This window comes from Bos taurus, chromosome 9 (genome assembly GCF_002263795.3).
Source record: "Bos taurus isolate L1 Dominette 01449 registration number 42190680 breed Hereford chromosome 9, ARS-UCD2.0, whole genome shotgun sequence".
Taxonomy (NCBI): Eukaryota; Metazoa; Chordata; class Mammalia; order Artiodactyla; family Bovidae; genus Bos; species Bos taurus.
In genome coordinates, this window is record NC_037336.1 from 20,061,264 (window position 1) to 20,075,565 (window position 14,302).

General features: G+C 36.8%; 1 protein-coding gene across 1 annotated transcript in view; it reads left to right on the forward strand.

The window, feature by feature from the left end:
- Positions 1-13,492, forward strand: part of BCKDHB (branched chain keto acid dehydrogenase E1 subunit beta) — a gene marked incomplete at its 5' end in the record, with an annotated part of 270,674 nt that extends 257,182 nt beyond the window's left edge. The window contains 2 exon segments of the mRNA NM_174507.2: positions 11,273-11,419; positions 13,213-13,492. Coding sequence (NP_776932.1) covers positions 11,273-11,413 — 141 coding nt within the window. The 3' untranslated portion in view covers positions 11,414-11,419; positions 13,213-13,492.
- Between the last annotated feature and the right edge of the window lie 810 nt (positions 13,493-14,302).

Below are 14,302 nucleotides of genomic sequence, written 5' to 3' on the forward strand. Positions count from 1 at the left end.
CAGGCTCATTAGAAATTTATCCACTCTGAGCATGCAATACAGGTTTTTTGAGAATCAGCATACAGTTTATACAAAATTTGAAGTAGAAAAGGAGGGCATGTGTATTATCCCCCTAATTCTCAAATAGCTCTGGATTCTTGAAATTCTAACTGTATGCAAATACATAGACTTTCAACCAGGAAAACGTCTTTGTAAGAAATATTAACCAACTTTAAAGGTAGAAACATACATATGTAAACACAGTAAATAGGAAAATGTATTTTGGATTCTGTATGATGTTTTTATTGGTTGCAGACCATAATTACAACAGCTAGATTTACTTTATGAGTAGATTAAACTCATCAGTTGGCAAAAGTTATCTGCATATCAATAATGAGCGCTCTTACAAGCCTTTTTCTTTACTCAGGTCAGAGACTCCTTCCCAAAACTTGTTTGCTTGGTTAATTTATTCAATTACTCAAAGCTTGAGAATGTTACTACAACTGGGCTCCAATTAACAAGTTTGGGGATAAAATCTCCCTAATAATTGATGGTAGCCTAAAACATTTGTTTCTGTGCTTTTCTTATTAAAATCGCAGTGATCTGGTGAACAGAATTAAACTGCTGAAAAATAACTTGCTCTGATTTATTCATTCAGCAAAACCAACCTTAAAGGCTGTGTTGCTATGACACCTAAGATTAACTTTAAAAAAAAAGTAGGTTTAATTTCAGTGGAAACATTGACACATCTCTTTTGGCATTATGTAGATAAAGTTGATTTTCCCCTTTTCCTTAACTTTGTATTTGCATTTAGCAAGTTGTTTTAGCATTCTTTTAAACATAAACTAAAACATAAACTAGAAATTTAACACGAAGAATAAGAAAAAGCAGTAAAGAAGAACGCATTATAACAGGAGTATCATTTGTAAGATAGCAAATATTTTAGAACCTCTCCTTTTTATTTTAAATCCAGCTTCTTAAACCTTTTAGAAAGATGGTGTCAAATAGGCAGAAATCACTCTATTTTAGTAGTTTCGTTTTATAATTAGTGTTGAAACTTAAAAAACAGGTTGCAAAATTGGGACACTGACAGGTCCTACTAGAAATTTTCTGAGTGCAGGTTCGATCCCCCAGATTTGAAAAGAATATATTTTCTACGTCATGAAACAAAAGAATCATCAGGTCACTTTAGCCAGAATTGATTTCTGCCTGCCGAGCACCATTTGGTGGAGTGAGAATGCTATACAAAGAATTTTGTTGCAAAACAAGCAGAAAAATTGAACGCTTTGTAGGATCATCAAAAGTTGCTTTACAAGAGTAATTTAAATTTCCTAGTGCCAAGCAAAGCAAAAGTCCTACCTTACAGAGGGCGATTTGTTCATGAGACGACCCAGTGCTGCTAGTCGCTTATGTTTATCATTATGCATTCACATTCTAGGGAAATTCCACTTTCAAACTTTGCTGCTGTGTGGATGCTTTCTTCTATAGGAAGAATTTTGAACTATAAAATTTGAGAAGCTTTAGCGTCTGTGGAAACTTGAGAGCATTGCCTTTTTTTTTTCCCTCTCTCTATTGAATGTAAAGTGTTTTAACAAAAGCGGTGTAGCCACAGTACATAGTAAATGTCCAAATTTGCCCATAGTATATCTCAAAAGAATTTAGACTTCTAACTTTTTAAACCTCAGAACATCATTGAAGATGGATTGCAGCAAATCAATAGACTGTGTTGCAGGAAGATTTAATGAAGAAATTATTATAAATGGTGAGGCTGCTTCAGGTCATAGCTTAAGAGTATATCTGGGGGAAAGTTTGAAAACAGAACCAAACCAAAGTGGTTTGGATGGGATGCCAAGTTTTACCTTTGTGATTGCTAATTTAGTGTTTATGAAAGATTAAAAGGACAATATTTGTGAAATATTTGGTATAGTCCCTGGGCCAAAATGAGCACTGTGTACTTTTTTAAAAAGCAAATTCAGATAAGATTATAAATTATAGAAAGTTTTCACTTGCTTTCACTTCTTTCCTATTTTAAAATAGTGAAATTTATAAAAGTATCATTTGGAGGGAAAAAAGGCAGTTTCTATTATATAACAAATTATTGATTTTAATGTTAAATTTTTATTTTAAAATTTGCTCTACCTCAGTTTCTACAATAATATAGAGTTAATGCACTGAGATTCATAGATAACTTTATATTAACATTTTTATATTCTAATAGAGCTATTGAATTTGAACCATGAATCATTTCTCTATATATCTTAATATCATTCAACCTTGTATTAGGTAGGTAGACTGTATCCAGTTTAAATCAGAAATTATATTTCTGTCTAACTTCAGAAAAGAAGCTTCCATTTGAAAAATGGAGTTTGAATTTCAGTGAATATCCTAATTTAGAATTCAGTTCCATTCTTTGTTATTATTAAAGTCAGCAGACATTGAAGGTGTTCTAATAAAGTTAATAGAGATCTTAGCTTTTAATATAGTCAAGGTTGTGATTTTAAATGAAAGCTTTGCTGAAATAATTGGGATTGAGTGTAATGTTTTAGGTGCTATAGAAATCTGGATGAAATTATATTATTCATATACTGTCTTATTTAGTTATACTGGTTCAACTGTGTTTTAAAAGTGAGAGACATCATATCAACCAGTGTTTGTTGAATGCATCTCATGTGAGTAGTATTAGAAAAGTAAAATAAAAAGCTGTATTAATGGGAAGCATCCTGTTAGTTTGGAGGTAGATTAGGGACTCTGCTGTTTGTGAAGAATAAATTTCACAGGTCTATTTCATAGGTCTGTACAGAAAATTGGTATAGACGTAAAATGTATATTTTAAGCTCCGTTTTAAAAATGTGATACTTTCTGTTTAAACCATTAACTTAAATGAAACCTACTTCATTTTGCGTTAGTAAAGTTGTATTTATTTAATCCAGGAGTGAAATTAACTTGCAGTCGCTGGCATAGTACCTTCACAGGTTTCTGTGACTCATTTGTCATTCAAGACTCCAGCATCATTTTTTTCTCTGCTGCTGAAACTGTCTTGACTATGGGCATATTTTCATGGTAGATTAAATCTACATGTATTAATAACAAATATTCTCTGATAGTATTTGGAAGCCAGGTGATGTCTCACCTTACATAAATAACTAGAACTAATCAACCTAAAGTCAACACGTAAGTCTCTAAGTTCATGGACTTCCAAACTATCAAATATGTCTCATTTTGGTATATTAATTTAGTTTTTCTCATATTTTTTTTTAGTTTAACTCTTGTGCTGCTCATTATGATCCCTAGACAATGTATTGCATTTAGAAGAAAGTATCCTTAATTTAATTTCAAGTAACCATTGAGAAAACTGATTTTTAAATGACTTTAAGGTCCAGGTTACATCACATAAACATTATTGCTAATAATTAAACTAACAGGGATTAAATGGTATTGGAATTTAGGTTTTAAACTTCACAAAACACTTAAAGCTATTTCTTAACGTTTTCCCCTAAAGAAGAAATGATAACTCTATGATCCATATGTCTTGTTCAGTACTTTTCACATGTATAGCTTATTTTACCCTCACCCCAACCTGCTCTTAGAAACAAAATATGTTCTCCTTGTTTAAATGTGTTGTGGTGACAAAATGTTTATGTGATGTAACCTGGACCTTAAAGTCATTTAAAAATCAATTTTGTCAATGGTTGCTTGACATTAAATTGTGGAATACTGCTTCTCATTGTTCCAAGGAAGAACGTAATATCCAGGTTTATGAGATAACCCTGTAGGCAGTGTACTTTGACTTGGATATGTTTCTCATTGCAGTGACCTGCATGTCTACCTTTCCATTAAATGTTTAGGAAAATTAATTGAATAGTTTTTCAGGAAAGTGAAAGGAACTCTTCATTCTGTAATCAGCTGTAAGAAAGTAGAAACTTGTATGCAAGACCTACATTTTTCTTATCACACTTTGAACTTCACAACTTTCCGGCTCAAGATACTTTGTAGTCTTACACAGTGGGCCATATCCAGCTTTCTGTCATTAGAAGGACTGAATAAAAATTATTCCAAGGTTGCTCTTAGAAAGAAATGTGAGTCTGAAATTGCCTTGAATTAAAAAAACCGAAAGCCAAACGATTGCTTTAAAAATAAATCAAATGATATTATACGGTCTTTATTCTTGACTGTTTTTTAAAGTGTTTGTGCCTTGATTACATTCACTTTATCTGTTGGGCACATTTTCACATGGAACCTTCCAGTACCTGACTGACAGGCTGCTTTTCTACAGTAATGCTTGGAAATTACGTTCTTTTGCGGGGTGCGGGGGGATTTTTCAACCATTTCCAGAGTTTCTGACTTAACCCGTCATCTGGCCACGCTTAATCTGTTCTCCTAGGCCCAGGAACTGAAGGGTATAGGTTCCCTGCTCCCCACCAGGGGGCAGCACCAGATCCTGTCTTTCACTGGGTGCAGCCTGGTTCCTTCAGTAACCTCAGTGGTCCCCACCCTCCTTCCTCATAGAGCACTGAAACTTGTTTTGGTATTTTCTTACATTTTTTAAGGCTTAGTAAGTGTCCAATAAATGGTAGCTATCGGTCACTGAGCTATGATGGATATTACATCTCAATCTGTTTGACGGTTCTGTGTACCCAACTCTTTATCTTCAATGATGATTTGAGCTATTTCTGATACCTTGTGTTTATTATCACTCGAAAATTTTTAAGAGGAGAACAAAACCTAGCAATTATTAGGTCAATTGTACTTCAAAAACAAACTTACAGAAAAAGAGATCAGATTTGTGGTTACCAGGGGCAGGAGGATGGGGCGGTGGGAGAATTGAATGAAGATGGTCAGAAGACACAAACTTCCAGTTTTAAAATAATTAAGTACTAGGGATGCCATGACCAACATGATAAATACAACTATAAACAACACTGCTGTTTGTTATACATGAATGCTGTTTAGAATTAATCCGAAGAGTTCTCTCACAAGGGAAAGTTTTTTTTTCCTATTTTGTCAAATTTGTGTCTAGATGAGATGATGGATATTCACTAAACTGACTGGGATAATCATTTCATGATGTACCTAAGTCAAATCATTATGCAGTACGCCTTAAACTTACACAGTGCTGTATGTCTATCATATCTCAGTAAAACTAGAAGGAGGAAAAAAAGCAACAAACCCCTACAATTATTGAGCACAGTGCTGAGTCAGGCATGCAGAGCAGGTACTTCTCATGGGCTGCGGCCCAAGCAGGGAGGCAAAGAGGCAAGGTAACAGCAGAGTATAAAAACAACAGGCACAGAATTTTTAATACTTTTGCTGTTGAGTAAACAGAGCCTTAGAAAGATTAAATCCTAGTAGAACAAAGATTCCCTTCAGATAGAGTTCCAAATTACATGCTGTATCAATTATATTGTATAGCCTTGCCATGAAAACAACAAAAAGATTTGTTGGGAGTGACCACAGCTACAGTGCGGAATGCCTGAGACTGATTTCAGTGATGTAACCGCTGTGATACGGTGACAGGAGAATTTATGGCTGGGTGTCCATAAAACTTTCATGGGGAAGTGAGGTTAACGTTGAGACATTTTGAGCGAGCCCATGAAAGCCGTAACATAAATGTATTTACATGCACATATAATAACATGTAACCTGTGTTATATTTATGAAAAATATATGAATAAATGCAATACTCAATTTTTTGTGTGATGAGGACTATTAAGATCTACTCTCTTAGCAACTTGCAAAGATGCAATACAGTATTAATATAGTTACAATTAAGTACATTTAATTTTTAAAACCTATCAATATTTTATCTTAAGACAACCATGAATCCTATTTTATTAATTTTTATTTGCCTTAAAAATTTACAGAATCTCTGTCCTCTGCGATTTCTGCAGAAATACTTAAATTTTTATTTTGTTTTGATACAGAAGATAGGCAGATAAATGCCCTTGCCTGCAGCTACGACTTTTATGATTTGAAACTGTTATTTCACATGCTTTGCTTCCTTTTCTGGTTATAACATGCATAGCAACCCAGATGGCTAGTATGTAAACAATTTGAGTTATGCTTTTTAAAATCATTTAGGATAGCCTAGGAGTTTCCTGATGCCCAGGACCGTGCGTTTTTTGCTGCGTGTGTTACCGTCATGCTTAGTTAGCTTTTTCACGTGTCTTAACCTCTGCCTTCCTTTATGTATGAGACAAGTTTCTTAGACTCAATTTAACCCTCTTAAGGCTCTCTTGTGAAACTTTAATCCCAGCCTGCCTCCTGTTTATTCATTTATTTGTTTTCCTGTTGTTGCTGTTCTTAGTAGTTGTGCCTCAAAATTTGCAGAATGAAGGTAGTCAGGTTTGAATCCTGTCTTGGCTCTGGATATAGCTCTTCAACCTTGGGCAAGTTCCTTCACCTAGTTTGCTCATCTGTGAAATGGAATATCACACCTACCTCATAGGTTTGTTGAAATGTTTAAATGAGATAAGATAGAACTCATTTACATCAGAAGTACGTTACCATTGTTATGGTTAACGTATTTTGGAAAGAAAATTTTCATACTTACAGAAAGACATATTCAGAAGTAAATTCAAATACCATGTACTGGAGTTTCATGCAAGGGTCTTCTGGAAGAAATGTCTGTTTTTCTCAAAGCATCTGAGTATTTACGTGAAAGCACATCCCACAAGCACAGCATATGCACGTGTTAACTGCCTGATAACATTAGGGCTTGCTTTCGTCCTTTTCACTGGATCCAAGGTGAAACTTTGGATCGTGACTAGCTGGAGGAAAGTTTCTCTTGGCACCTGCCTGGGCTCTCTCCTGTTGCCCCTGGTTACCTGTTCCACTGTGATCTGCTTTGGAACCTCACCATCCCATCTGTCATTGTTCCGTGTCAGTTGAGCCAGTCCACATACAGGCTCTCCAGGAAGAGAGACCAGAAACTGGTACTTCTCATCTCAGCCCCAGCGATGGAAACGACCTGTAATCCTCTCGACAGCCCCGCGAGTTAGGGAGTTATTCATTCCTAACATTATGCGGATTACTATTTTGGAATAAAAAAATCATTACAGTTTGAAAAGTATGAGTGTACTTATGGAAAAGAAGAATATGATGAATCTAGAGTATCTTGCGGAGAAGGCAATGGCACCCCACTCCAGTACTCTTGCCTGGAAAATCCCATGGACGGAGGAGCCTGGTAGGCTGCAGTCCATGGGGTCGCTAGGAGTCGGACACGACTGAGCGACTTCACTTTCACTTTTCACTTTCATGCATTGGAGAAGGAAATGGCAACCCACTCCAATGTTCTTGCCTGGAGAATCCCGGGGACGGAGAGCCTGGTGGGCTGCTATCTATGGGATCGCACAGAGTTGGACATGACTGAAGGGACTTAGCAGCAGCAGCAGCAGCAGCAGCAGCAGCAGCAGAGTATCTTGAAAATTCAGAGCTTATGGTTGCTATAGTTATGGTGTCATAATGTATTTAATGAAGAGAGATATACTTTGTGTGGGATTAATCTGGCCCATTGATCTACACATCTGCCAGTGAGTTTCAAATATTCTTTTTCTGCGTATGTGTGTACAGCTTCAATATGGAAAATAAACTGAGCTTGAAAAAGAATGCTTATTTTGATCGTTGACCAGAAAAACATATAGTCACATATAAATCATTTGTATGTGAACTAGTTCAGTGGGAAGTAACTGTATAGCAGCTTGACCCAAACATCTTATTTCCAGTCTCTTTAAAAGAAAGTTTTAACACAAGTCCGTAGAAGAGATTTGCCTCTTTAATGTACTTTAGTTAGCAAAGCTTTAAAATTTCATACTGTTTCCATCAGTTAAGATATATCTTTATAAAGTGGTAAAGAATCCTCTTGCCAATGCAGGAGATATAAGAGACTTGGATTTGATCCCTGGATTGGGAAAGATCCCCTGGAACAGGGCATGGCAACCCATTCCAGTATTCTTGCCTGGAGACTCCCATGGACAGAGGAGCCTGGTGGGCTACAGTCCATGGCGTCACAAAGACTTGGACACAACTGAAGTGAGTAGCGCACACACACACACACACACACCTTTATAAAACTGAATCATATATTCTTGAATTACCTTCTGTGATTTTTTTTTAAATTTTTTTTTATTTTATTTTTAAACTTTACATAATTGTATTAGTTTTGCCAAATATCAAAATGAATCCTCCACAGGTATACATGTGTTCCCCATCCCGAACCCTCCTCCCTCCCCATACCCTCCCTCTGGGCCGTCCCAGTGCACCAGCCCCAAGCATCCAGCATCGTGCATCGAACCTGGACTGGCAACTCGTTTCCTACATGATACTTTACATGTTTCATTGCCATTCTCCCAAATCTTCCCACCCTCTCCCTCTCCCACAGAGTCCATAAAACTGTTCTATACATCAGTGTCTCTTTTGCTGTCTCGTACACCGGGTTATTGTTACCCTCTTTCTAAATTCCATATATATGCGTTAGTATACTGTACTTATGTTTTTCCTTCTGGCTTACTTCACTCTGTATAATAGGCTCCAGTTTCATCCACCTCATTAGAACTGATTCAAATGTATTCTTTTTAATGGCTGAGTAATACTCCATTGTGTATATGTACCACAGCTTTCTTATCCATTCATCTGCTGATGGACATCTAGGTTGCTTCCATGTCCTGGCTATTATAAACAGTGCTGCGATGAACATTGGGGTACACGTGTCTCTTTCCCTTCTGGTTTCCTCAGTGTGTATGCCCAGCAGTGGGGTTGCTGGATCAAAGGGAACCCTCTTACACTGTTGGTGGGAATGCAAACTAGTACAGCCACTATGGAGAACAGTGTGGAGATTCCTTAAAAAACTGGAAATAGAACTGCCTTCTGTGATTTTTATATCTTATATATTTATATATAGTACTTTATAATCATTTTAATTCCACATACCTAACAGTAATTGTTTCCAAATTAAGAAAATGCTATGTGTAAAATCACAAATTTGTGTAACATAAAATGGGAACTTTTATTCTCATAAAATGATTCTTCTTTTTACTGTTTTGTATCAGTGCCAGTTAATTACAAAAGTAATCACTCAGTTGCTAAATTGTGTCCGACTCTTTGCAACCCTGTGGACTGTAGCCCACCAGGCACCTCTGTCCATGGCATTTCTCAGTCAAGAATACTGGAGTGGATTCCCATTCCCTTCTCCAGGGGATCTTCCTGACCCAGGGATCAAACCTGTGTCTCCTGCTTGGCATGTGGATTCTTTACCACTGTGCCCCCTGGAAAGCCCACAAAAGTAATACTGTGTCATAAAAGCTTCAGCAGTACGTATAATGTACACGTGGAGTCTATTGTCCCCTCCTTGTCTCTCCTAACCTCCAAGGGTGACCACTGTTGACAGTTCAAGGGCGACCTCACAGACCTTTTTCTATGCCCCTGAAAACATGTAGATGTATTTCTATAGAGTGATTCTTACAATCCTGTAGAATTAGAAGCATTGTTATTTGAAAAAAAAAAAAAAAAAGTTTGGTGATGTTTGTCTTTCTGCTAAAAAGAGTGGTTTTCACAAACACTGGAGCATCATTTTATCATAAACCAGCTTTCTAGGGAACTAGTTCGAAAGAATAATATTTTATAACATGTGTAAAATCAAGGGTATTTAAGTGAAATGCTTTGCCCTGGCTTTTCTGTATTTTGCAGTACCCAATGGATAGTTTGTTTATGAAGAATGTAGTATTCAGGGGAAGTAGAAAAACAGCTCATGTCAACTAAAGTAATAAACTGAGTTAATCCCAAGTTGACAATTAAATCCCTTTAAAATTACTTATTTCAGTCAAGAAGCAGTCTACCCAGTGTGTCATCTCTTTTGAGCTTATTAGTAGTGGAATTTCTTAGGTGATTCTTCAAACCCTATGTCTGCAACGTTCTCAAGTTATTGATGAGGATTTTCTGTTGGAAAAGCCAACACAATTTGTTGTTTGATGCTTTTTAAAAAACATTTATTTTTATTTTTTTAACACCAAAAACATTTTGTATTGGGGTATAGCCGATTAACAAGCTGGGACACTTTTGGGGGAACAGTAAAGGGACTCAGCCATACATATACATGTATCCATTCTCCCCAAACCCCCTCCCGTCTAGGCGGGCACGTAACGCTGAGCAGAGTTCCATGTGCTATACAATAGAGCTTTGTTCCTTCTCCATTTTAAATATACCAGTGTGTACATAACCTTCCCAGAGTCCTTAAGTATCCTTTCTCCCTGGCAACCATGAGTTCATTTCTGTCTGTGAGTCTCTTTCTGTTTTGTAAGTTCATTTGTATCACTTCTTTTTAGATTCCACATATAAGCCATGTCATATGATGGTGTTTGATGCTTTAAGTCGCAGTGGTTTTGGGGTGCAGGGAGAGTGTAAGGGAGCTGACCCTTTCTGCCCGGATGCCCTTGTCACTGGAAGAAATATATACAGGAGATAGGGACAGCGCATCAGCACTACTTCATTCAAAGCTTTCTGCTCAAGTGAAAATGTAAAAATACAGTTAGTGAAATAGAAGAAAATGTGGACCTTTTCAAGGCATTTGTGACACAAAGCAGTGTAGAAAGTGGATACATAAAAACCAAAGGTTTGATTTCAGGTAATAGCTGGGAATGGTAATTTCATTTTCCTAAGAATAGTCTAATCATGTATCTCTTTTTAGTTTTTTTTTAACTCTCTAAAAATTTTATTTTTAAGTTTGAATTTGTCACTTGAATATTTTTTTTTCTTGAAGATAACTTTCTACAGGTTTCCTGTGATTGAGATCTTACATTTTTTAAGTTAATTAATTTGCTTTTTTATTGATGTGCACTACAGTCCACTGGGTTACAAAGAGTTGGACATGATTGAAGCAACTTAGCACACATGCGTACTTATGAAAGTAACACGTTTATGGTATATAAAATTTGAAAAATGCAAGAAACAAGAGAAGACACATACCATCACTCATTTCAAGCTGCAGAGTTTACTGTGAGCATTTGTCATGATTTTGTCATACATTACATTTATATTTGTAGAATGACCTGTTAGATATGATCACATTTTGTCTTAAGCAACAGATATGTATGTAGGCGTAAAATGCACATACATATATGAAAACATATCTTCAGTAAAACTTGGATAAGGCTAAACATACTGTGTGTTACCTCCTTTTTTCACCTGCTTTTTTCGCATTATAATATACATAACTATTTTAATGCCATTGTATTTGGAAGCGAAATGTTTCATTTCTGTGAATAAGAAGTTCTTGAAGTCAACCATCTGGATTCTTCTGCAGGAAGAATGTTTCCTGAACCTGGAAGCTCCTATATCAAGGGTGTGTGGGTACGATACACCGTTCCCTCACATTTTTGAACCGTTCTACATCCCAGACAAGTGGAAGTGCTATGATGCCCTTCGAAAAATGATCAACTATTGACCACGGGTAAGTCTGCCCTGTGTTTTAAGAAAGCTAGTGAGCGCCCCTGACATTCATGTCCGGTTGACCAAGAAACAGCTGTTATCACTGTGTTATCTTTTCATAAATGGCAACTTCCAGAACAAAGTATGGATTTTAGGAAAAAAAATTAACTTATGATAGTATGTTTATATTTTATTTAATAGAAACATATCAAGCATATGCATTATCTGATTTCTAGAAAACAGATATATTCATATGTTACCATTGAATAATTATGGGATGAACATGCCGTCTGCCATGACTCTAAATATACCTTACCTCGTTTTTCCGACTTTTACCATCATTTCTGTATATTTTTATCAGCAATTTAAACCATTGGTGAATAGAGGTAATTTCTGTTATATAAAGATAACCTTAAGCACCATTCATTTGGACCCCAGCTGTTTAAACTATATGGTGTGATCCATAGCATTCTGAAATTTGCCTTTATATTCTCTTGAAAGATAGGTTTGTTGAGCAGGAAACCTATTTATTATGTATAAAGGAAACTGTTGCTTAAAAAAAAAAGAAAAATCCAGGACCACTACCATTTCCAGAAACTTTCTTGGCTAGTGAATGATTTAAAATGGGGGATAATGCCTGATATTTATTCATTGTGATTTTCTAGGTCATGCTTTTCTGTCCCTCCAGCAGTGTTATTCTAGCAAAAAATGAAAAACTTTTAAGTTAGTTTTCAGGGTTTTAATACAGAAGATGCTATCAATGATACACTGATTTATCTGATCTCTAGCATCCAGTGTTCTTGCCTGGAGAATCCCAGGGACGGGGGAGCCTGGTGGGCTGCCGTCTATGGGGTCGCACAGAGTCGGACACGACTGAAGCGACTTAGCAGCAGCAGCAGCAGCATTTTTGAAATGGTTCAAAATGTGTAGCTAGGGATTAAATGCTTTACATTTTAATATCTAGGTTGTCCAAATAATAATATTATTAAAACATTTTGAAGAGCCATGATCTTTGAAAGGAAAAGTGAGAATGGGCTTAATATAATAAAGCCCATATATTTTAAGATTAGAAAATACTATGATTCTTAAATTCTGTGTGTGGGCAGTAAATCAGCTCACCTCAAACCAGAGAAAGAGATACCTTTACATGTGGGCATATAGAGAAAATAATGCCTTCTCTGCCACTGGGATCCCCACCTTTTTTTGTAGTTCTATTCTGAGGATCCTGGGGAAGGGAATGGCTACCCGCTCTAGTATTCTTGCCTGGAGAATCCCAAGGACAGAGAAGCCCGGCAGGCTACAGTCCATGGGGTCACAAAGAGTCGGACACGACTCAGCAACTAACACATTCTGAGGATGTTGTCATAGGTGTCAGTAGGGCGAGCAGTTTCCATGCCGCGGAATTCTCTCAGCCGTGCAGAGGCAGACGGTAGACACTGTGTGTCTGATCCTAATGTCTGTGAGCGCACCTGGCGGCAGCAGTCTCGCTCAGGTCTGGGGGAGGACTTCCTCAGTTCTATGTGCATCTGTTCCTTCTGTGGACCATCCATTATGGACGGTCCAGGTAATAACGTGCAGCTCTGTGCCTTGTCGCAATTTTTAAAGTAATATTTAGGTGCTGATTTTAAATTTGAGTATGTGTTTCTTTTTAAACCTAAAAAAAAAGTGTAGACCTTTCATGAAATTATGATAAGACTGCTCTTCTATGCTAAAAATTAAAAGTGGCCTTAAAGAAAGTAGTCGTGTAATTGAGAAAATCTGTGTTTAATTCACGGTGGCCAGAATGTCTGTAATTGTTATTGATTTCTTTTGCAGAAAAACTGGAAGATTATGACTAGATATGGAAATATTTTTCTCAATTTTTTTATATTCCTTCTTCTTGAAAATAGAGTTTTTATGCAACGAACCGACTTGGATATTGGCTGAAAAATCATGAATTAATTATTGTATTCACACATATGAATTGATCATTTCCATTGAGTGTTTCAGATTCATTTTTAAAAACAGTCCCCATGTAGGCTTATAAATTTCATTCAATTATGTCTGTAAATACTGGATGTAGGACACTATTCAATAAAGCAAAAATCAGATTGTCTTCAGTGTGCATCTTTTTTTTCCATTTAGTTAAAAAACTTTTGTGGAAGAGTGAGAGTCCTAGTAACTTGTTAATTAAATCTGAATGAAAGTGAAATGTTTAGAAATGTTGATTTTTCAACTTTACTGTATTTGGTTTCGTTCTTTACGGCTAAGATGGTTGTATGTTGGCAAAACTTCTGGAATGTTTTTCCTTTTCTTCCGTCTCATTCCAACAAGGTGATATAGTAAGGGGAACTCACTTTTTCTCCTGCACGTAGCGAGGCAGGATCGTCCTTGCTCCCTCGCTTCCTTTTTCGGGAGATGGACATCCTCGGCCTGTCTTTTGTTACAAAATCACCAAGCTTTTGTTTTCTTTTGGTTTTGGCCCTGATGTTGCAAAGCAAATATTTTTTTCCACATCCTTTATATTATGATGCAGCTAAAAAGAAAAACAACATTAACAGCTACGAAAGGAGGAAGCCTCCTTGCTGAGGGCTTTCTCAGGGCCCCTTGTTTCCGTCTGTATCTTTCCTGCCCTTCACCATAGCTCAGAGGGGCCTCACAGCAGCATCAGGGACCCCTTTGCAGAGCCCTCACCCCCAGCCCTGTCCCCAAGGGCTGCCTTCCCTCCCATTTACCCTAGAAGAGCTGCTCCTCACCAGTTCCAGTGGAAAGATCCCTGCCTTCCTCCTCCAAAAAGCAGAGAAATAACATCATATAATGTTTTCCCTACTCTAAGAACACTGGGGAAAAAATGGACTTTTTTTAATGATTGCAAATGTATATGTTACTTTAAACTGCAATTTAAAAGTTGTGTTCTGTTTCTTTT